Genomic DNA, 22,325 nt, shown 5'->3' on the forward strand with positions numbered 1-22,325 from the left:
TCAGAAAATGTCAACTTGTCAACAAACATAGAGGGATTTTGGTTTTCACAACAGCAATAACAACAACATTAATAACGAGAGCGTTCATAAAACACAAAATTGAAGTATATGCAGTGTTCATATATATATATATATATATATATATATATATATATATATATATATATATATATATATATATATATATATATATATATATATATATATATATATATATATATATATATATACTTCAATTTAAATTAAACAATACTTTTAAAGATCGTTTAAATATCCAGAAGTTTTGCACGACAAAAGCAGTCTTATAAGTCAGCCACCCTGATACACAATAATAAGACGACGTTGAGTCACAGTTTAAGAGGTGGAGGCTTTATTGATCACTATAGCAAACAGCATCAATCGGCATCGTATGCAGCCATATTGGTGGCCTTTTCTTCACCCAGATACTGCACCTTCTCACGTGCCATGCCCACTTCCCACCAGGGGCTGTGCTTGACAGCTCCTATTACATACACCACCCCAAATAACACCTCCAAGTTCTGCAAAACTGGAGGTACCTGTAAGTATTATGAATCTGATTTGTGTTCTACATTGTTCAAGTATATAATTCAATTTAATTAAAGGTTTAAAGAGGTTTAGAGGTTAACAAGTCAACTATTTCTGGGGTTTACCGCCGTTTTACCGAGTAATACGTCACATCACCCCTCTCTAACTCATTACATTGGTTCGTCGTGCCTGTTTGTTGTGTCCTTTATGACGTCCTTAAAAAAAAACTGTAGGTTTCTTGTTGGGAGATGATTTTCAGTCATCTTTGACTGCGATGTAGGCAAACAGAGTAAAAATATTCTTTTACTCCTGTCTGCGCATGGGCGGTCAAGATGAAAAAAAGAGAAAAAGTACCGTTCAACGGTAGATTTGCCTTCTGATTCATGTTCCGATTTCTGTTCAAGATATAACATTCCATTTAAATAAGTTGTTCCTCAGTCATAAACAGAATGAATTATGGCTTCATATGCCATATGTAATTTCCTTCTATCGTGTGTACATCAAAAGTTATAAAAGTTTAAAGTTGCACAACGACTTTATGAACAGCCTGTGTATAATTTCGTGTGCTCGACCTTCCTCATCCTTCTGAAGGGCACCTGGTGTCGTCGAATAAGAAGTTTTACCTTTGGAACCGTTGCGGTTAGCTCTAATTCCCGATTCTTCTTCTTCTTCTTCGGTTCTACAAATTGTATGCTATTTAAACAGGTGTCATTACAATGAAAGGGACACAAATTTTTGTTCCAAGTAATGAAATCGAAATCGATAATTAGATTTTAGTGTGGTGAGCTTATGTGATCGAGCAGTGTCCGTAGGTGAGCGAGCGAGTCAGTCAGTGAGCCCGTAAACACTTCAGTCATGATCACATTAACCAAATACACAATTTTGATGAATCTTGGCCACAAGCTTCATATCTGATGCCTAATGAAGGTGTAATTACCGCATCAAAATATGCGCTCATTAAGGGGGTCCACAGGGGGTTTTTTTTAACCCCCCCCCCCCAAAAAAATAGGTATTTGCTCTCTTCTCCAAAACTGCACACACAATTTCGATGAAGTTTGACCACAATCTTCATCACCCCTGATGTACCAAAGTTTGTTAATAGCATAAAAAAAAATCAGGGTCTGAGGGGGTCTGTGGGGGGTTTGAGTAACTGTTGCTCCTGATCCAGGTGAGCGTCAGGATGTTCAGTCCTACTTTTTATTATTCCATGACAGCAGGGACCCTTGAGAATGAAGTATGACACATGAACGACGCTTCTCCTTTTAGTAATATAAGATAAGGAGAAAACAAGATTTTTATTTACTTTAATGATTTACTTTAATGATATTTACCAATCCCAACAACTTCGTTGATTGTGAGACTCGCCTCACTTCAGTTGTGTGATGGCATTGACTTCGACATTTGGCATGCCACACCAGCTGGTATTCAATGGTGACCTTGCCTTTTCAGATTCTCATACTCCATAGGCCCCCATCAGCTAGCTGTTGTTACCAATATTGATAAAACTCAATCTCATTGATCAAATCAGGATTTATAGAGACCTTCCAATGTTTTCCGGGACATTCCCAACGACAATTTTCGCTTGAAGGTTCACCGAACAGAATCTTTTTGGGAAGCCCTCGTGTCTGGCATTGTGCATGTTTGTCTAAGCCATGACTTCATTGCATTGTCAGGGGACTTTGCTCTTTCCAGTTCTGTAACATTTATACACAGTGCTGCTATTTAATGTTCATGATTATACCTAAGCACGCTGGTAGAAATGCTCCAGTTGTTCTAAGTACTGGGCAAGAGTGGCCTAAGATTTTCCAAAATGGTCGCATCATTGTGGCATAATAAACAGGTAGATCAGTGGAAATTGAGAGACCTTGGCTTTCCTGGTGTTGGCTTAATGGTTACGGTGGTGGGCTTGGGATCCTTGGATCCTGAGTTCAAATCACACTTGGATGTGGAATTAATAACAGGTGGGGTTGACTCTGCCTGTCATCCTTCTGAGGTCAGGAAAAATGAGTGCCAGCTTGCTGGTACACTCTGTCGGAGTGGCGACTCATCCAGGATTGTGTCAAATAGCCAAGGAGACTGCTTAAGCGGCACCAACGCTCTGCACAGAGTATGGTCCCAATGAATGGATGGATGGATGCCCTTCCCAGAATCTGTAGGCTAGTGAATGGAAAGCAGTTGTTCTTTGTATTTCTGGTGCAAATTATGTCTCATCCGACGCATCCCTCTAATGTATTAATGTATTTGCTTGTTTATGCTGATGGTCTTCAACGGTGATTGGAGGTCTATCATCACATTTTTTTGGTCATGCTTATGGGAAGACCCCATTGTCTGCAAGCAGTGTGCAAACTGTTCACTGTGGCTTGCAGATGTCTCGTTTGATGTCACGAATGCAACGTTATCTGTATGAGGTAGCCGGTTGATCTTGGTTTCATGCACATACCTATTTCCTAGACATCTCAGATTAGAAAGTTCTCCATTCAGCCTGCAGCATCGGATGATGCCAGTTTCTGGTAGGTTATTGTGGGCATGCAAGAGGACAAAAGTGAAGGGAGTGACGAATAAGGTCAATGTGAGGACACAGCCCTGCTACATACCAGTGGTTCGTTATCCACTGGTAGAAGCACGTCCTTTTATACAGTCATGGAAGTCGTGAATGATGTTTACTATCTTTAGAGTTGGGCGGAGGGGGTGGGATACAGTAGGCTCAATGTTGGTTCATTGTTGACATTACGAAACACTTTTAACAGATCAACATGGATGATGTGTAACTGTTGGTGTTGTTCATGACACCTTTCTTGAAGTTTTTGAATAAGAAACATTATATCATTATTGGATGTAACTCCACAAAAACTGCACTTTGCTACTTCTGGAAGATACTTGTCAGCAAAATGCCATATTTATGTCAAGTATGATTTGTGCAAACACCTTTCCAAAGGTTGCCAGCGGGATTCCTCTGAAGTGGCCACACCTGCATCAGCAGTTCTTTTTGAAAAGGTAATTTCTCTGAAATTGCCACACCTGTAGCAGCAGTTCTTTTTGAAAAGGTAATTTCTCTGAAATTGCCACACCTGTAGCAGCAGTTCTTTTTGAAAAGGTAATTTCTCTGAAATTGCCACACCTGTAGCAGCAGTTCTTTTTGAAAAGGTAATTTCTCTGAAATTGCCACACCTGTAGCAGCAGTTCTTTTTGAAAAGGTAATTTCTCTGAAATGCCCACACCTGTAGCAGCAGTTCTTTCAAAAAAAGAGAAAATTTGACACCATTCTTTAAGTGTCAAGGGACACTTTCAATATACCAGATGGTCATAATGAGTTAATAAAGCTAATTATTGAAGGCCCTTTCCATGCACTTCATATCTATCCTGTGGAGCCTGTGGCTGCTGATTGCATCATTTTCTGGAGGCGCAGCTGTGCTGCTGATGCAGTGCCCCTGTTGCCAGTATACTGGTACTCATTTTTACCAACCTCAGAAGGATGACAGGCAGAGTCACCCCCACCAGATGTTAATTCAACAGTCGACAGGGGCTCAAGCACAAGACCCTGAGATCTTAAGCCAGTCACCTTAACCATTAAGCCAACACCAGGCTTTGTACTTCATTATCCCACTCGATATAGAATTGGGGGGCAGGAGCCTTACCAAAGGTTTGTTTGTATATTTTTCTCAAAAGCATGGATAGTTTTGGTCTGGGATATCTCATTGAGGACTGACAGGTTTGTCTTCCCTGTCTGGTTAAGAAGGGTGTTAAAATGTTCCTCCGATCTAACTGGAATGTCAGTCTTCTGTGAGAGGCACTCATAATTAATAGAGTTAATAGAGCTGACCCCAGATGATTTCCTCTGATAGACATGTTTGATGGCCTGAAATAAATTAATTAAATTGATTAATTAATCTTGCATCCATGGTATTCTGGAAATTATTTGATTTCTCTGGCACACTTGAGCCAACCACTGATTTTGCACGCAGCAAAGCTCGCAATGGCACTCAGGGGTTTTATTGCATCTGTTGCCTTGAGGGAAGTGTGCTTTCAGTTTATGAGTTCCTCAATGGCTGCATTGTTCTCAGCAAAACAATCAGTATGGACCCTTTTTCTGGGCTCCAAGTATTGTTGCTTAATAGCAGCTGGGAAAATTTTGAAGGACTTCCAGAGTTCCGGTGCTCATCGAGATCATCCTCATCAGATGTTACCATCTGCTCTGGGATGGTGGAGTGCATCACATATTGTTGGCTATGCAGAGAAACATACAGATGCTTCAGAATGGCTTGGTGCTTTTGATAAGATGAGATGTGAAAACGTCATTTCAGATTCCACCTCTTACAGCACCTCCTTTCTGCACTCCAACCATCTTCAAATGTATTTGAATGAATCTCTGACCTGCAAATTTAAAAAAAATACCATTTTGCAATGCTTGTTCGTCTTCCATTATTAATCGTTATTTTTTTTCCAACTTCAGTGCAAATTCATCCCACCTCCTGAAGTCCACCTTCTCCAAACTCCTTCCATGTTATACTGCCTCCTTACTCCTCCCATCTTGCCCCCCCCCCCATCCTAGCATCTCTCCACTGTCCTCTGCCTTACTTACAGTTTCCCCTCTGGGATCCCAAACTGTATGCTTTTCAAACATCTGTGGGCTCCGTTCCAACCTAACAAATGGCTCACACTGTCATTCAGCACACTCCTTCATATCTCTAACATTCTCTCTCTTTCCTCTCATCACATCGCCCCCTCTTCCCACCCCCTCAAATCTTGTCACCCCCCCTCCACCACTTGCTCCCACCTCTACGATACCACAACCCAGTCTCATCCTCCCACTCTCCCCACTCCTCCCTTCTCCCTTCTCCCTCCTCCCACATGGCTGTGCCTGCTCTCATCATCCCCCCTCCCTCTCAAAGCTCCCCTCTCACCCCTCTCTCTCAATTCAGCCACCTACTTCCTCTTCAAACTAAACTTCACTCCTCCCCCCCCCAAAGCTTCCCCTCATCCTTCTGAAAAGCTCCTACCACACCTTTTTCCCTCAAATCTCCCCTCTCACCCTTCTCTTCCAAATCTCCCACCTTGCCCCACCCCTTCAAATCTCTTTCCTCAACCCTCCCATTCAAATATTCCTGCTTGACCCTCCCCTTCAAATCTCTACCCCTACTCCCCGTTCTCAAAGGTGCCTCCCCCTAAAATCTCATCACACCTCCCCCTCAGTTTTTGTACCTCCCGCACCGGCTCCCATCACCACAATACCTCTACCCAGTCTCATCCTTCCCCTCTCCCCATCCCTCCCTTCTCCCTCCTCCCCTGCGGCTGTGCCTGCTCTCATTGTCTCCCCTCTCCCTCAAAGCTTCCCTCTCACCCTCCCTCGCAAATCAACCACCTCCTCCCACTTCAAAGTAAACTTATCTCTCTTCCCCCCTCACCTTTTTCAAAAGCTCCCCCCCCCCACAAATTTCTCCCTCAATTCTTCCCCCTCACCCCTCCATTTAAAATCTCCCCCCTCACTACTTCTCAAAGCTTCCCCCCTTCACATCCACAAAGCTTCCTCCTTCCCCCACCCTCTCTCTTCCAGCTCATTCCCCCACCTCCTCCAATCTCCCACTTCCTCCCTCCTCCGGTATGACAGACCTGAGCCTCGTCCTGGTGGAGGAGTTGCTCTCTTCATAAAAGACTCTATTCCTCTCGCTCCATGCACTGCCCTCACTCGTCCACACCATCAGGAATACCTCTGGCTACAGCTTCCCCTCTGCACCCACGCCTCGTTTATGTGTGTGCGTGTGTTGTGCCGTCCACCAAACAGTGACTACTCCATTTACATCTCACTCACAAAAAACAAAGACTAACATATATCCAATCATCCAAACTCTCTCTTCCTCAAATGTGGGAACTTAAATTGCCACCATGTCAGTTGGCTGGATGTGGGTACCTCCCTCACCTGTCCTGGAACTTCAGCAAAGGACTTGTGGGACTCATTTGGACTGACAAAGTCTGTCAACTTACTGACGCAGATCTCAACCAATGGTACTCCATCTCTTCGGGGTTTGATTTTAACCAATTTCCCAGAAAATATCTGCTGTTCTTCTTCTGCTGCAATCGGATAATTTGACCATGTGCTTGTTAAAGCGGTCATCTCTCTGGTTGTTATTAGAGAACAAGCTCAGTGCCAACGAGTCTGGCATTTCACTCAGCATGGCTGGCAGGGTCTTCAAGCAGCCATCAAACTTCTAGACTGGTCTCCTATTTCTACTCCCACTGATATCTACTCATCCTGAGAATTTTTTCATACAAATCTGCTCTCTTTTATGCACAGATTTATCCCAACTCATCTTCAGTTATCCTACCCTTCCGCCCACCCATGGTACACTGAAACTTGTGGTGAAGCTATTGTCATGAAACAACTTACCTTCACCTCATGGAACGCAAATCCTACTGAAGGCAATCTCAGTTCCTTCCACAAAGCTCAGAACAAGTGTGTGTCTACCCTCAGGAGAGCCAGGAAACAACATCTTTCTAATCTCAAGTCTGAACTGTCATACCTGTCTCCCTCCTCCAAATCTTGGTGGCATCTATTTCAGTCCGTTCCTGGTGTATGCTCCCCCTCCATCCCATCCCTTAACTCAAATGGCTGCACAGCTGACACTGCAGGCAAAGAGGCTAAATGCCTGAAATCTGTGTTTGCATCTAAATATTGTGTCCCAAACCCATCGCTTTCTTTACCCACCTTACCCAGTCGCACACAGCTGTTCCTGGACTCTGTATCATTTTTTCCTGACAAGGTGGAGAGTTTGCTGTCAAACCTCGACTCAGATTCTGCAACCGGTCCAGATGGCCTCAGCCCTCGTGTTCTTGTTCACCATCTCTCTGTTCTATTCATCCTCTCATTTGCTTAAGGTCATCTGCTTGTAAATCAGAGAACATTACCGCTCTACATAAACGAGGTGCAAAAACTGATCCCTGCAACTACAGACCAATCAGCCTGCTACCAATCATCAGCAACGTCTTGGGAAACATCATCACTTCTAACATCAAATCCTTCCTCTTCTCCATTGGGTTGATTTCCAACCATCGATTTGGATTTTGACCAGGTCACTTAACCCTGGACATGCTGCTTCTGCTTTCCCAACAATGGATGGAGGTCCTAAATGCCAAATATACTTTTGAGATGGTCTGGCTCCCTGCCCTGCTCACCAAGCTCTCTTCTTATGGTATCCAATGCAATCTCCACTCAGGGCTCTCTTGTCAGAGCCAAAGTGTGGCTCTTTATGGAATTCTCTCATCTCATCTTCCCCTCCAGGCTGGAGTTCCTCAAAGCCGTGTTCTTGGCCCTGTGCTTTGTCTGGTTTTCATCAATGATCTTTCAGACTCTCTGGAAAATCCTCTTTATCTCTTTGCTGATGACGCCATCCTCTGCTGAACCATCTCTCATCCCTCTGATCGGCAGGCAGCAGCCTCTTCACTCTCGGCAGACCTGGATAAAACCACAAGCTGGTCAACACTTGGAATATGTCTTTCAATCCTAACAAATCCCACACCCTCACCATGTCTCTCCAAAAGGACCAGCTTAACGCCACCCCCAACCCCCAAATTTTCATTCAAGCTTCTGGGTCTCACTATCTGGGATCATGGATGGAGGACCTCCATCCATGATCGTTCCTGGGAAAGCCAAATCTCCAAGCTGGCCTCCAAAGCCAATCACTGACTCAGCATCCTCCATCATGCAAACTCCTTCCTTGGCACACCTGAGCTTCTAACCACTAACAAAGCCTTCATACACAGTCTGATGGAGTACTGCTCTCCCCTATGGGGTGGTGCCTCTGTCTCACATCGAGCTCAACTTCACGCTGTGGAAACAAAGGCTTTTCGGATCATTGGTATCTCCCGCGATGAATCTGAGTCTTTGGGTCTCTCACTCTCACCGGAAGCAGGTTGGCAACTGGCTCTGGAGGCCAGGTTAGAAATGTGGCTTTCCCAGGAAAGATCATGGCAGATAGTGAGACCCAGAAGCTTGAATGAAATGACTTCTTCAAGAGGATTGTTGAGAAAGTAGATGGGGTGGGGGTCAGGGTGGAGGGGGGGGTTCCAAATGGTCCTTTCGGAGTGAGAGAGAGAGAGAGTGTGAGATTTGTCAGGATTGAAAGTTGGACCAGTTTGTGATTTTATCTAGATCTGCAGAGAGGGAATATGCTGCTGCTTGCTGGTCTGAGGGATGGCAGATGGAATGGCAGAGGGTGGAGTCATCAGCAAAGAGATGAGGATTTTCTAGAGTAAGAAAGAGAGATCATTGATGAAAACCAGAAAAAGAACAGGGCCCAGAACGCTACCTTGAGGAACTCCAGCCTGGACAGGAAGAGGGGAGGAGAAAACTCCATATAAGGCCACACGTTGGCTGCGACAGGAGAGGAAGTCTGCTAGCCATGAGTGGAGATGGCCTTGGATACCATAGGAAGAGTTTTGTGAGCAGGGCAGGGTGCCAGACCATGTCGAAAGCACGCAATATGTCTCGTGATATGGTTTTGATTTCATGTCTGGCATTGAGGACCTCCATCCATTTTTGGGAGAGCAGAAGCAGAGTATCCAGGGGAGAGTGACCTGGTCTGAAACCAAATTGATGATTGGAAATCAAGACATTGGAGAAGAGGAAGGATTTAATGTCTGAAGGGATGATGGATTAAGCGATGATGGAGTTCTTAAATTCCAGGATGATCGTTTGACCTGCAGTAGAAATCTGCCGGCACATGAGGGCTTACCAGAGTGAAAAGAATCTTATCAGTTTTTCATGTGACTTGTCCTGATCATGGTGTCATTTTCCAACCATGTTGCACTGACATTTTCTTGCTGTATTTCTATTTGATTATAGAGCAGATATATAGTTCCACATATTCAAGGTTGCCAGCCTTGATATGTTGGCAAGCAGGCCGCACAATCTCGTGCTTATATCCTTCACATGTAGGGGTCATATAGTGAACACACATGAAGATGCATCATGATGACAACACCAGATTAAGCAGTCAGTTTCAGAGCCACTGGGTTGCCCTAAGAAAGAGTGACCCAGGAAGGTTGGCTATTGGAATATTAAGTCCTTATCCACTCTGACGGGGCCTGCCCCATCTTGCTCATCTACAAAACTCCAGAAAAGAGTCCGCAACAGAGGTCAGTTGCATCAATATGAGGAACTAAAAAAACTCATCTTTCCCATTCTGTTCCAACCATAAGGAACTGGAATGAAAATTTTATATTGTTCACTCTCTCGCTATTGGGAGTTTCAGGATAGCTGCATTCGCCAGCACATTTGAGGGTGGATCCAAGTTGGCCTTCCATGATTATCAGAGGCCCCGAGAGATGTTATAGCTCTAAAACTTGCATAGCTGTACGATTCTGTTAAGCTATTTTGGATTAATCTTTATTTATGTCATGCAAGAGATGAAGTCATATTTCATAGGGATGAAAGTCATTTGGAGCACAGTAAAAGGTCGTTTGACCTAAGCTTGCTTGTGTTGACGGTGTGAAAAGATGACAGTGAGCCTTCCATCATACTTTGCCCTACAAGGCAATCCACTACTTCGCATGTTTCCATCTCCCACGATCAGGATGAGGCATCAGACTTTGGGGAGATTTGAAATTTACCGGTCACAGGACAGGGACAATTAATGTAGCTTCTTAGCTATGTATAATCTAGATGATTGAATGGATTTTAATTTGTGTGTCATGTAAATGTGCTGAGTCTAGAAAAAGATTGTGAGGTCGTAATTTGGGGTTTAAAAAATGCAACTAACTCAAAGAAAGATCAACAAAATGCCACTTCCCGTGAGTATTCTTCTTGGAATTGCATCATGATGGATAAATGCCAAAATAAATTCTAACGATAAAACTGCAGTTTTATTGTGATGTGCAAGTCTGTTTTTTTGACCTATTTTTTTTCTGTCTTGCTTTCTCAGTGTAGTTCGAAAGCTATTCGTGAAAAACGAAGCCATTTTGGCAAATGAATCGCTGGGATCCAAGGAGTGTTTCACAATCTCAGCAAATACGTTTCACAATATGCTTTGGCTTTCATAAACAACCCGTTAAGGGGTACGAGATAAGAACCTTATCAGAATTTCACACTTATCTTCATCCCTGCTTCGATAAAAGGTCTATAATACAAACAAGTGTAAATATAGTGTTATTTTCTCTTTTTACAAAGGAACTCCACAGTCCAGAGGTGCATGGATGGAGGCTGCACTGGAAGCTTAACTGAATTACAGACATTCAAAGATGTCCCGAATAATTGTCAAGCTTCTTATGTGTTGTGCTATTGGTGAGTTTCCTGATGCGCTGACACTGGAACATTTTGCACAAGTATGAGTGAAAATGTTTCCATGCATTACCTGCTTATTGAAAAGTATAATATATATATGAAAGCTTCAAGTTGTGATGTTTCTATCCTTGCACCCAAAAAAATCCAAATATGTTCATTGGGATCCTTATAGGTTTTACACTTCAATCGGAATATTGTTGTATTATGGTGCTGCAGTGCAAAAAATGTGTCGTCTTCATTTTTGGTGTTGTCGATATAATAATAAATACTAGCTTTTCAGATCTGATACCACAGGGTGGTGCAGATGTGGGGCACTTATTTTAGCTGTCTAATCTGGGTTCAATTACAGACTCAAATTTCAGCTCTCACATTGGTGTTTCTCAAGCAGGGCGTTTCACAGACATCACAATGTATTCTGCACCCCTGATACCCCCATATGGCCATTAACCTCTGTCCCTATCTGCTAACATAATTTGAGAGGACATTAAAGATCCCATGTTGTCTTGAACGGAGTGAAGTTGAGTTATCACCAGCACCCTGAAGTCCAAATTCTTGCCACGTTCAGTCAAACTTACTCTGGCCAGCTGGTTTGTGAATGACTTGGGCCAAAGAACTTACATCGTTGACACAACCAGAAAGGAATAATAGGGGCCGTTAAACATATATTAAACTTGCATTTAAGATCACATGAGAGATCAACTGATATATATTTGCAAGAATATAGGGTAGAATAACCTTTCTAGCCCAGTTCAGGTTGGAGTTTTAGGAAGATTCTTATATGGGGATCCATATTACTGTGTTGTCTCTGAAATTTGATGTGTTAAACCCTCACAAGCGGTGTTACTGCATTTCTCTCGTCAGGTGTTGTCAGTGATAATAAGTGGCCAGCCATCGTGGAACCACCAGAGATACAGATTGTACCCGGGATGTCAGCCATCAATGATCCACTGGAGGTGCAGGCTGTACCCGACTCATCGGTCACTGTACGATGCATCTTGTCAACCGAATTACACAACAAAGCAAAGGATGTAATCTGGTTCTTGGGCAAAGAGAAGGTCCCAGAGAACCAATACAATGTGACAAACAGCAGTGTTGCTGAAGTACATCTCATCAACTTGCAACCTACTGAAACGTCCATGCTGGGGAGTCATTTGCTCAGCTGCTGCCTTCCTGGCATCAACGGCAGTCCCTATCAACTCCTTGCAGTCACAAATGTCATTGTTTCTTGTAAGATGATGATGGGATGGGATTCAGGGCAGTGTTGTTGATCAGTTATTGAATATCCTAAACCTTGGGTGAAGTTGTTCCTCAATTAAAGCTTCCATAGTTGCTATAATTGAGTTGAGTTATTTTGACACACATGTAGTTATAAATTGTCATCCTACTGTTTCACAGGCAGGGTGCTTCATCAATGTCTGTGCCATCCATGGATGTTAAACTGGGCGTCCTGTCTGCTGGCATTAATTGGTGGATGTTAAAGATCCCATGGTGCCCTTCAGGAAGAGTAGGCGAGCTATTGCCAGTACACTGGCCAAATTCCAAATTCCTGCCCTAAACTTAGTTGAACATCAGGAATGGCTAGGCGGATCATGAAAGACTTTGGCCAAGCTTCCCCTGGCTAACCCCACAATAACGTGGGAATAATTGTGGCTATGACAGCAAAAGAAGAGGATATATATATATATATATATATATATATATATATATATATATATATATATATATATATATATATATATATATATACATATATACATATATATATATATATATATATATATATATATATATATATATATGTGTGTGTGTTTGTGCATATATAAATGAGTGTGTGTGTGTGTGTGTGTGTATATATATATATATATATATATATATATATATATATATATATATATATATATATATATATATATGTGTGTGTGTGTGTGTGTGTGTGTGTGTGTATATAAATGACTGTGTGTGTATATCTGTATATATATATATATATATATATATATATATATATATATATATATATATATATATATATATGTATATATATATATATATATATATATATGTATATATATATATATATATGTATATGTATATATATATATATATGTCAACAAGTCACCTTAAAATGGTGATATAAATTCTCAAATGCAATGTGTGTCGATGTAGACGACATATGTTATATCCATGGGTAAGAGTCATGTTTTGCCTGTTTCAGATCAAGCAACATTGAGCGTATGACGTCAGTGGAGCAGTTCGAAGATGGCAGCTCCCTTAGAAGCATGCACCAGAGAGAGCAACGTTCTGTCATCCATTTCATGGGAAGTGAGGTTATGAATCCCAGTGAAAATCCATCGCGGAATGTAAATGCAATATGACGACGCATGTTATTGCTGCAGCAGGTGTACAACTGGGGCAGGAAGTTTAAAAGTGGAGTTCTTTCAGTTTGGGTGTGACTTGTATAGGGCCCCACATTGCAGACACTTTGCAGAACCCCAGCATCTTGTAAATTATATGTGCTGAACCATGGCTAATGTTCAATTTTGAGACCACTTCGTCCAGCGTCATGCGACGGTTTTCCCTTTGCACACGCTCAACATCCGGAACCATTTCTGGTGTGTCGGCTGTGTGAGGCCGGCCTGAGCGAGCAGTGTCTGCCACACTGGACGCACCACTTTTAAAGTTCTTGTTCCAGTTGTACACCTGCTGCAGCGTTAAACATGTGTCACCACATTGCATTTTAATTCTGCCATGGATTTCACTGGGATTCACACCCTCACTTCCAAAGAAATGGATGACAGGACTTTGCATCTCCCTGGTGCATGCTTCTCAGGGAGCCACCATTTTGGAACTGCTCTACTGACATGCTCAATGTGAGGTCAGATACTGACAGGTCAGATGCTCAATGTTGTGAGATCTAAAACAGGAAAAATATGACTCTAACCCATGGACATAACATATGTCGTCTACAACTACACGCACTACATTCTCAAATTTATATCACCATTTTAAGGTTACTTATTGATTGCCCCTCGTATATATTCTGTGTGACCCCTCAATTCGCAGATTCACTATTCATGGGCCCCGTGTATTCACAGTTGATAGAACGTGACCTGCTTCTACATTCATGGCCAGGTGCTTCGCATATTAGTGGGTTTACATTTTTGCATTTTTTTGCAGGTGTATTCACGTTTGTTTGTTTTTTGCCTTTTTGTGTTAATTTTTCTGGGTGTATTCACAGTTGTTTTTTTTTTTTTTTTACCGTTTTGCGGTTGTTTCATGTTTTCGTATTTTTTTTCAGGGCATATTCGTGGTTCTTTCATGGGGGTATTCGAGGTTATTTGCGGTTTTTCTCGGGGTATTCACGTTTTTTTATGGTATTTTTCATTTTCCCTCATGAATCGCAAACCTCTGGGAACGTATCCTCCTTTTTTCCATTGAAACAAAGCCCTGACATTGGCAGATTCGACATTCACGGCATTTTCCAGGAACGTATCCCCCGTGAATAGTAGGGTTTGTCCATTTGTATATATATATATATATATATATATATATATATATATATATATATATATATATACACACACACACACACACACACACACACACACACACACACACACACACACACACACACACACACACACACACACACACACACACACACACACACACACACACACACACACACACACACACACACACACGTACACACACACACGTACACCCATTTCCAGTGTTTCATTTCAAAAAGTGTGATGCGACTTTAAATGTTTATTTACAAAGAAACAGAAACCTCAGGAATGTGAACCAAACATTTCTTGAAAGCTTATGACATGGTATTTTCGATCACTGATTGCTACTGCGAGAGTTAGTGAGAGCCCAAGGTCTGAAATTGGCATTTACACAAAATCCTTGTAATTAATGTTCCCGATGTGTGCCCCTCCACGGTTCAGACAGGCATTGATCCTGACTCCAAAGTTCTGTCAAACCTTTGGGTTGGTTTCAAGGGATACTGTCAAGAGGTTGTCTGACACCTCCTGCTTCAGACCATCCAGTGTGGCAGGGTGGTTGGTGGAGACAGAGCCCTTGGCAGCCTCCCCCCACCCCCCCTCCCCAGAACCAGTAGTCCAGAGGGTTCAAGTCTGGGCTATGGGGTGCCAGGTCATGAGCGGTACCCAGGGCAACGAGGCGGTTTCTGAAGAGCTTCCACAGGAAAGTGATGTTATCACCAGCTCTATGTTGGGGTGCACCAATCTGCATAAACCAGGTCATGCTGAGCTGGTTTGGGGTGACGTTTTGGGCTCGACAATTATGAAACTTCTGCAGCACGGCCCGGTAGTGCTCACCATTGATTGTCACCATCTAGCGTTCCCCATCTGACACTGAAGGTGCAGAAGCATGTGACATTAGGCCCTTTCAAGTCCCTCTCAGTGATCTCCTCATGTGGTTAGGCCTCCCAGAAAATGTTGTTGTGATTGTTGATGGCACCGTTCAAGTGGAAATTGGCTTCATCACTGAACCAGATCAGGTTGATTCAGTTTGGGTATCGCTCCATCCTGTCACTGAGCCAATTGCACATATCAAGTCTCCTTCTCATGTCATCTTGACTCAGTTTATGCCTAATAGAGATGATGCGTGGGAAAAGCTTTAGTTCCTGAGTGAGGACATGCCAGACTGATGTTAGTTTGATGCCTCGCTCCCGGGAGTGCGGGCAGTGGGACTTCTTGGGACTGTCCACTGCAGAATCCCACACGGTGTCGATGTTGGCTTGGCTCATGGTTACTGATGCTGGCCTGCCACTGTTGCCATTGCTCTGGTTGTGCATTGTACCCTTGTGCTCAAAATGTTGCACAGTACCTTGAATGGCACAATTTGTGGGTCCATCAAGTGTTCTGAGGTTGTATTCCCAGCAGAACTTCTAGCGGGTGTCCACATATGATTTAGTCTCATACCACAGAGCCACCACTTTTGTCTTCTATTCCACTGTTAATGGCATACTTGAGCTACGGAGCTAGAAATCCCAATGAATAAACACCACAATAACACCACCAAACCCTGTAGAGGAAAACGGTATAGGTCAAAAAATACAAGAAATGACACGAAGTCAAAGTTGTATCAATCGTTTTGAAACACCCTGAATATATGATGTGGGTGGGTCTGCATTTTTCATATATATGTTGACTCTGATATTTACACGTGGTTCATGTTTGGGAGCCTTGTTGGTATGCATTTCTATCTATGCTGTCACTGATGATTCACCAGTAAGGCGAGGAAACCAGACCGGCAGTTGAGTGGGTGTGCAGAGTTGGGATTCTCATGTGTGTACCATTTGTGAACATCGTTACAGCTGTGGAGGAACTCTGGGAAGGGTTTGAAACAGCAAAGGGCTTACCTTGGGGAGACTTTCATGGTTGCTTTATGCAACTTCTTCAGTGAGAAGAGCATGGAAGGAATAAATATATACATGTGTATATATATATATATATATATATATATATATATATATATATATATATATATATATATATATATATATATATATATATATATATATATATTGTTGCGAATCTGGAAACCATTAACGCACTCATCATTCAGGTCTTTTAGCTCAGCGATCTCGGTAAGTGCATGTTCCATAGATAGCTCACCTTCCATTATTTAATGGGTAAAAATCGATTAAATGCACTGTGATTCATTTTAATAGTTAGGGTTCGATCAGAACACAAAGAAGAACAACCCTCCACTCCTCTACAAAGAGGAAGAAGAACCCTCCCGTCCTGTGATGCAAGGACGTAAACAACTCCCTCCCACCCACGGTTGTGCGGGGGATGGCGCACGAGGGCATGAGTCACGCCGGGAGCGGGGGAGGGGGCGATAGGGATAAGAAAGGGACCGTCTGCTTGGTTCGGGGGGAGTTGTTCAACGGAAGAGGGGGTTGTGGCTGGTTGGTCGTCGTGAGTTCGTCGAGAGTTGTTCAAGGGAGAGTTCGGGCTGCTTGTTGGTGGTTCATCGGAGGACCTGGTTTATCTGAGAGTGGTTCATTGGAGGAGTTGGTTCGGGTTGTCGTGGTTCTTCTTCGGCCTAGTGGTCGAGGAGTGTCGGCCTGGTTCAAGTGTTGTCGAGTTGGTTTGAGGTTGTTGTTCTGCTGGTGCTTCTTCAAGTTGGCTGTGCAGTCGGTGGTTCCAAGGGTCGTGCTGGTTCTGAGTTGTTCTGGTTCGGCCTTTGTTCTGCTTCGTGGCCTCATCTTGGTTTGGCTGGCTCTACTTGGAAAGCGACGCATCTTCGGGAAGGCTCGGTGTTTCGTCTCACCAGCACGTGGTCCGGAGCGCGAGGGGATCTGCTGGAGCTCGGGAAGGATCGCGGCTCACGGTGATTGGATCCAGCTCGCCCTCGCTGGAGCCTGGGACCGAACAGCTTGAAGACCACACGAGGTGGAGAGGTTCGAGATAGGTTCTGGGTTTCAGCTCATCTGTCCCTCCGAGCTGATGTCCTTATTAAAGGCGTCAGCCACCATTTCTTGGGTGTGTGTGCGTACGTGTGTCCGTGGGCCCGTCTAACAAGTAGAGAACTGTTCAGTGCCTGTGCTGTATTTATTTGCATTACATTTCGTATAGTCGGTTTAACCCTGCCTCTTGCGTGCTACCCTAGTTCCCCGATTACTGTATAAATAAACCCCAATTGTTAAATGCTTTCAGCTCGTCGCGTCCATTTCTTTCATTGACTGAGAATGTTGTGTGTTAGGAATTAGAAGGTCGTTGGGCCACCGTAAGGGGATATTCGGACCGACGGTTCTCAGCGATTAAGCCACTCAGAATCACGCACGGGGCAGGCTCGCTTAAGCAGCTTGTTTCGTACGAGTTCCGTCGAGGGTGTGGAGGCTCAGTAGATCGTCACGTGGTCTCTCGGTATTTTCAAGAATTGGCAAATAACCCTGTACTACGTGGTGGAAAAATTGGCCCTTCACAGTTCTTGCACAAGGACCCGTCAGCTTCGGACTTATCCAGGCGACAATGCATATTCCGGGCGATCGGTCGGGCCAACTTGACTTGCGGCTCAGAGCGGTCGGTCAGAGCAGTCAGCTTGCGGCCGACCACCCGGCACCGTAACAACATATATATATATATATATATATATATATATATATATATATATACATATACATACATATATACATACATATATATATATATATATATATATATATATATATATATATATATATATATATATATACACGTGTATATACATTATTCCTTCCTCATTTCGGAATAGGCTCCTACCAGTCGGCTGAGAGGAGTGGCCTAGAGCGAGGGGTGTGGCCTGGACAGGAAGTGACGCGAAGGGGAGGAGTTTTTGGTCAGGGAGTCGTCGAGTCAGACGTGTGTCAAGGCGAGAGAGAAAAGAAAAAGGCAGTGGTGAATCGACCGGCAGAGAAAGCGGAACCTGCACATCGATTCACCTCACGACTCGAAGGAGAAAAGAAAAGGGGACGAAAGGAGTGCTGTGTGTGAGGAACGGCTGGGTTCTGGAGGCGTGCTCGGAGTCGCTTCGAAACGAGCGAACGAAGGAGGAACCGTGTTGGATCTCCCGGGAGAGACGCTAACCCGAACTGCACGTCGGTGATTCGACCGAGAGAGGAACTGAGGGGACGAAGCGGGAGTCGGGCTTCGAGGCGGGAAGGCCTGAGAGGATACGCCGGAGCGTCTGACGGTCCTTGCTCACCTCACGGCTCGACACGTTGTGATCCGCCTGCGGAACTCGGACCTCGACTGGGACCTTGTATGGAGAACAGGCCAGGCCGGGATTCGTGTGCTGAACCCTGGAGAGAGATCGGCGATCTCGCATCGTTGACGTGGCGCGGAGCCGGAGCGCACTGAGGAGAAACGCGCACGCGGTGACTTGGGCGGGAGCTGGAGTGCTGCGCCGCGATTTCTTGCTGCGCGGCACGTTCGAGCGGGAGTTCGAACCCGTGGAAACCCGCTGGTTTTTACGAGCGACCTTCGTGCTTTTGGGACACGGTCCTCTCGTCCATGAGCCATCACCAAGTACTCTGTCTTGTCCTGCATGCATGTTTGTTTGCACGTGTTGTATAAGGCATATTTCGTAGTAATCCCCTCGAAACCTTTTTAGCCGTGGTTCCCTAATTAAGAACGGGTTAATTGTTAATAAAACCACTGTCGTGTTTATTGCTTGTGTTGTGATCCCTGATGTCCCCAATAAATCTGGTTAATTCTGATGAAGTTGCCGCTATGGATTAATGCGTGTCGCGTCAAGGAACGATCCATTAGATTGGCATATAAGACCAAAATGGTTACAGACTGGTAGACTCCGCTCGGTCACTGACAAAGCCAATCTGTAACTAGGGGTTCTATCTCCCCAACTGGTAAGGTACAGGATTACATTGGTATTGCGATTTAAGACTCGTGACCCAAGGCCTGTGCCGAGCCGGCCGGCGTTATAGACTCCCGGAGACGGTGGTGGTGAGGGTGGCACCAGGGTCCGGGTCAGATTCCCGCCACCCCGGATCCGCAACAATACATATACCAGTGGGGTGTGCTTGCACATTGTGTAAGCATACGAACTGTGCTTTCCCATAGTCTCGGGACACGCAGTTGCATTTGATTTTTAATATATATATTTATATTATAATATTTATTTATTTATATTTTCATTTACGGATGCTTTCCAAGCCTGGTGTTGGCACAGTGGTTAGGGCAGCGGCTTGGGATCCAAAAGGTCCTGAGTTCAAGCCCCGTTGAGCCACTGAATTAATACACCAGGGGGTTGACTCAGCCTGTCATCCTTCCGAGGTCGGCGAAATGAGTACCAGTACACTGGGCCGGTGTATACCCCGGTTAAAATAGGTGTACCATATCCCTGTGTCGTAAGATGCGACCAGGGTTGCGTCAGGAAAGGCATCCGGCGTAAAACATGTGCCAAATCACTATGCGGATCATACGGATGATCCGCTGTGGCGACCCCTAACGGGAGCAGCTGAAAAAAGAAGAAGAAGAAGATTTACGGATGCTTTCCGACAGTTCTGTGATTTTTTTTTCTCTGGTGTATCGGCTTCGATGTCCTTTGCCACACAAAATTACTGTTGTTCCCCATTGTCTTGGGTCACTCACCTGCATTTTTTTTCCTTTTTTTTCATTTATATATATTTTCATTTGTGGATGTTGTCCGATGATTCAGTGATATTTTTTTTCTGGTGTACTGGCTTCGATGTCCATCAGCACGCAAAATTTCAGTTTTCTCCGTCACCTGCAAGGTAGCAATCTTTAAGATCATTCAGTGAGTCAGTAAGTCAGTTACCCTTTTACTCTTGTGCTGTTTGCAAGAGCTCAAAAATGGGCAGTTAAATATTTCTTAACAGCAAAAAAAAATAAAAAAATTAAAATTCCAGAGTGAACGAAGCAGTGCTTTGTTGCCTATACATTGTTCAGGTTCAATTTTTTTCGTCTGAACATATTTATAATTTTCCCATAGGTTTGGATTAATTTGAAGCAACTTTGCATATTTTTTCTTTTCTCTATGAGGAGTGTTTCCGTGTTCCAAGGTGAGACAGACAGCTACCATTAGCCTATTATGTAGATAGATTGGCTGGCAGGGTGAGGCATTAATGTGCCTGCTGAAAAACGTGGGTAAATTTATGCAACACCTTGCCTGCAAAGTACCAAGATGACAGGTTGTAGTTGGGTGAGATAATGTTATCAGACGAGACTGCTCAAAGGTGAGTACACCATACCCCTGCACTAAGCTGTGAATAAAACAAAAATCGGATGCAGGTTCGAAAGCTTACTTAGAACTGAGCTTTGTATGCAGGAATAATAGGGTATGATATTCAAATTTGGACTGAAGGGATAAGGGGGCAATAAAATTGCTGGGGGGGGGCATAATATATTGATAAATATGCCACATTATTCACTATAGAATCATCCTGCCAACTGTCTCTTCTACTGTATGTGCAGACCCTCCATGTGCTCCTTTTAACATTACGTGCTACACAATGGACATTCTCTACATGAACTGTTCATGGATTCTGAGTGAGTGTGTGGAGCCACAAAAGACAATCTTCCATCTGCGATACGATGTGTAAGTTCACAAGGTCGGACAAAGCATGATTCATCCCTGTTTTCTTTTTTTCAAAATAGTTGTGCAGGGGGTTCCTGAATGTATAGCATATTGTAAGTCATACTTGTTAAAAAAAACGAAGAATAAGAATCATTATATATGAAAAGGGACCTTTTATGAGGGTCGGTATGAAAGTAATGCCTCTTATTTTATTTCTCAATAAATGTAATTCAATTACAATCAAAATTAGAGGGGATATGCATCCACATGTGGCAAATATGGTTATTTTTCCACATATTCTCTATCAACTGCAATGCACTTTAACGAGCACATCAACCCGACTCTTATTTACCGATGACACTGTGGTTGCAGGCCAACCACTTTGAGGCTTGTGGTCGATATCGGTTTCCCCACTATTGAAACACTTTGCCCAATGTTTAATGGTGCTCACATCGATGGTAGAGTCGTTGTACACATTCTTTAAATGAGAATGAATATCCACTGGTGGAGCCTCTTCTGCAGTAAGAAATTCAACAACTGTTCTCTGCTTTATATGCACATCTAACAGGGCAGCAATTCTGAAAGCGTGGTGTGATGTCACATGACCGATCACAGGGCCACTCAACCTAAAATGGGTGAGAGATACAAACCTTTCATTGTGATCTTGGGTAGCTTTCCTATGATGCTTTGGTTACGAACTGAAAAATAAGAGGCATTACTTTCGTACTGACCCTTGTACTTTTGAACCATATATTAGGCATGCACAAAAGGCACTTCCATCCACCTCCCTTTGCATACGTAATATTATATGACCTGTAAATTGTACTGAGGGAATGCTATGGCAGGTCAGAATGTTCGTGTTTAGGTCATCAGTTGTGAAGAAATTAATTTTGTGCCGATGGACCTGCAGTTGCCAAATGGGCATGCAGCTCAATGGGCCTGGCAACTTTTGAAACATATTCAATGGGAACCGGAAGGAAGTCATTCACTAATTTTGGTCTGAAGTTCATCATCACTATGGGAGCAATGTCATAAAATTATGTTTTTGACCCATACAGTGAGAAAAATGCTTACTAGTTGAATGTTACTATATCATGCTAACACCACATTCAGGCTCATTCAATATAATTCTCCACATACTGTATATGCATGATATGTGTTGTGTTGTGTTGTTCAGGTTCAAGTAATTTGGCTGTATTCTGCAGGTCGACCCACCCATGTGATAACGTTTACAAAAATATGCCTATGGGTCACAGTGCTGTGAAATCCAGCCTCTGTGATGTGCAGGGTGACCAAGGATGGTGCCGTATTAATACACTGCGATGGTCAGCTGGACGTTACTACAGGCTCTGGGTCGAGGGTTCAAATGCAATTGGGGTGAACAACTCCTCTATTTCCTGCCACAGTCTTTGGAATATCGGTAAGATTTTCTCGG

The 22,325-nt window shown here is 43.5% G+C and overlaps 1 protein-coding gene across 17 annotated transcripts in view; it reads left to right on the forward strand.

The window, feature by feature from the left end:
• Nucleotides 1–22,325, forward strand: part of LOC147024646 (leptin receptor-like) — a 76,382-nt gene that overhangs the window by 4,594 nt on the left and 49,463 nt on the right. For 4 of the 17 annotated variants that reach the window (XM_085884737.1, XM_085884752.1, XM_085884753.1 and 1 more), the window contains exons 2-7: nt 3,482–3,540; nt 10,461–10,593; nt 10,706–10,819; nt 11,681–12,046; nt 20,788–20,911; nt 22,096–22,310. In XM_085884737.1, coding sequence (XP_085740863.1) covers nt 10,777–10,819; nt 11,681–12,046; nt 20,788–20,911; nt 22,096–22,310 — 748 coding nt within the window. In that variant the 5' untranslated portion in view covers nt 3,482–3,540; nt 10,461–10,593; nt 10,706–10,776. Of the gene's footprint in view, nt 1–443; nt 560–3,481; nt 3,541–10,460; nt 10,594–10,705; nt 10,820–11,680; nt 12,047–20,787; nt 20,912–22,095; nt 22,311–22,325 lie in introns of all 17 variants that reach the window. The other 13 variants (XM_085884740.1, XM_085884738.1, XM_085884744.1 and 10 more) reach the window with 8 other exon arrangements.

The sequence above is a fragment of the Eptatretus burgeri genome, chromosome 6 (genome assembly GCF_056783735.1).
Source record: "Eptatretus burgeri isolate ZD-2024b chromosome 6, Ebu_testis_v1, whole genome shotgun sequence".
Classification (NCBI taxonomy): Eukaryota; Metazoa; Chordata; class Myxini; order Myxiniformes; family Myxinidae; genus Eptatretus; species Eptatretus burgeri.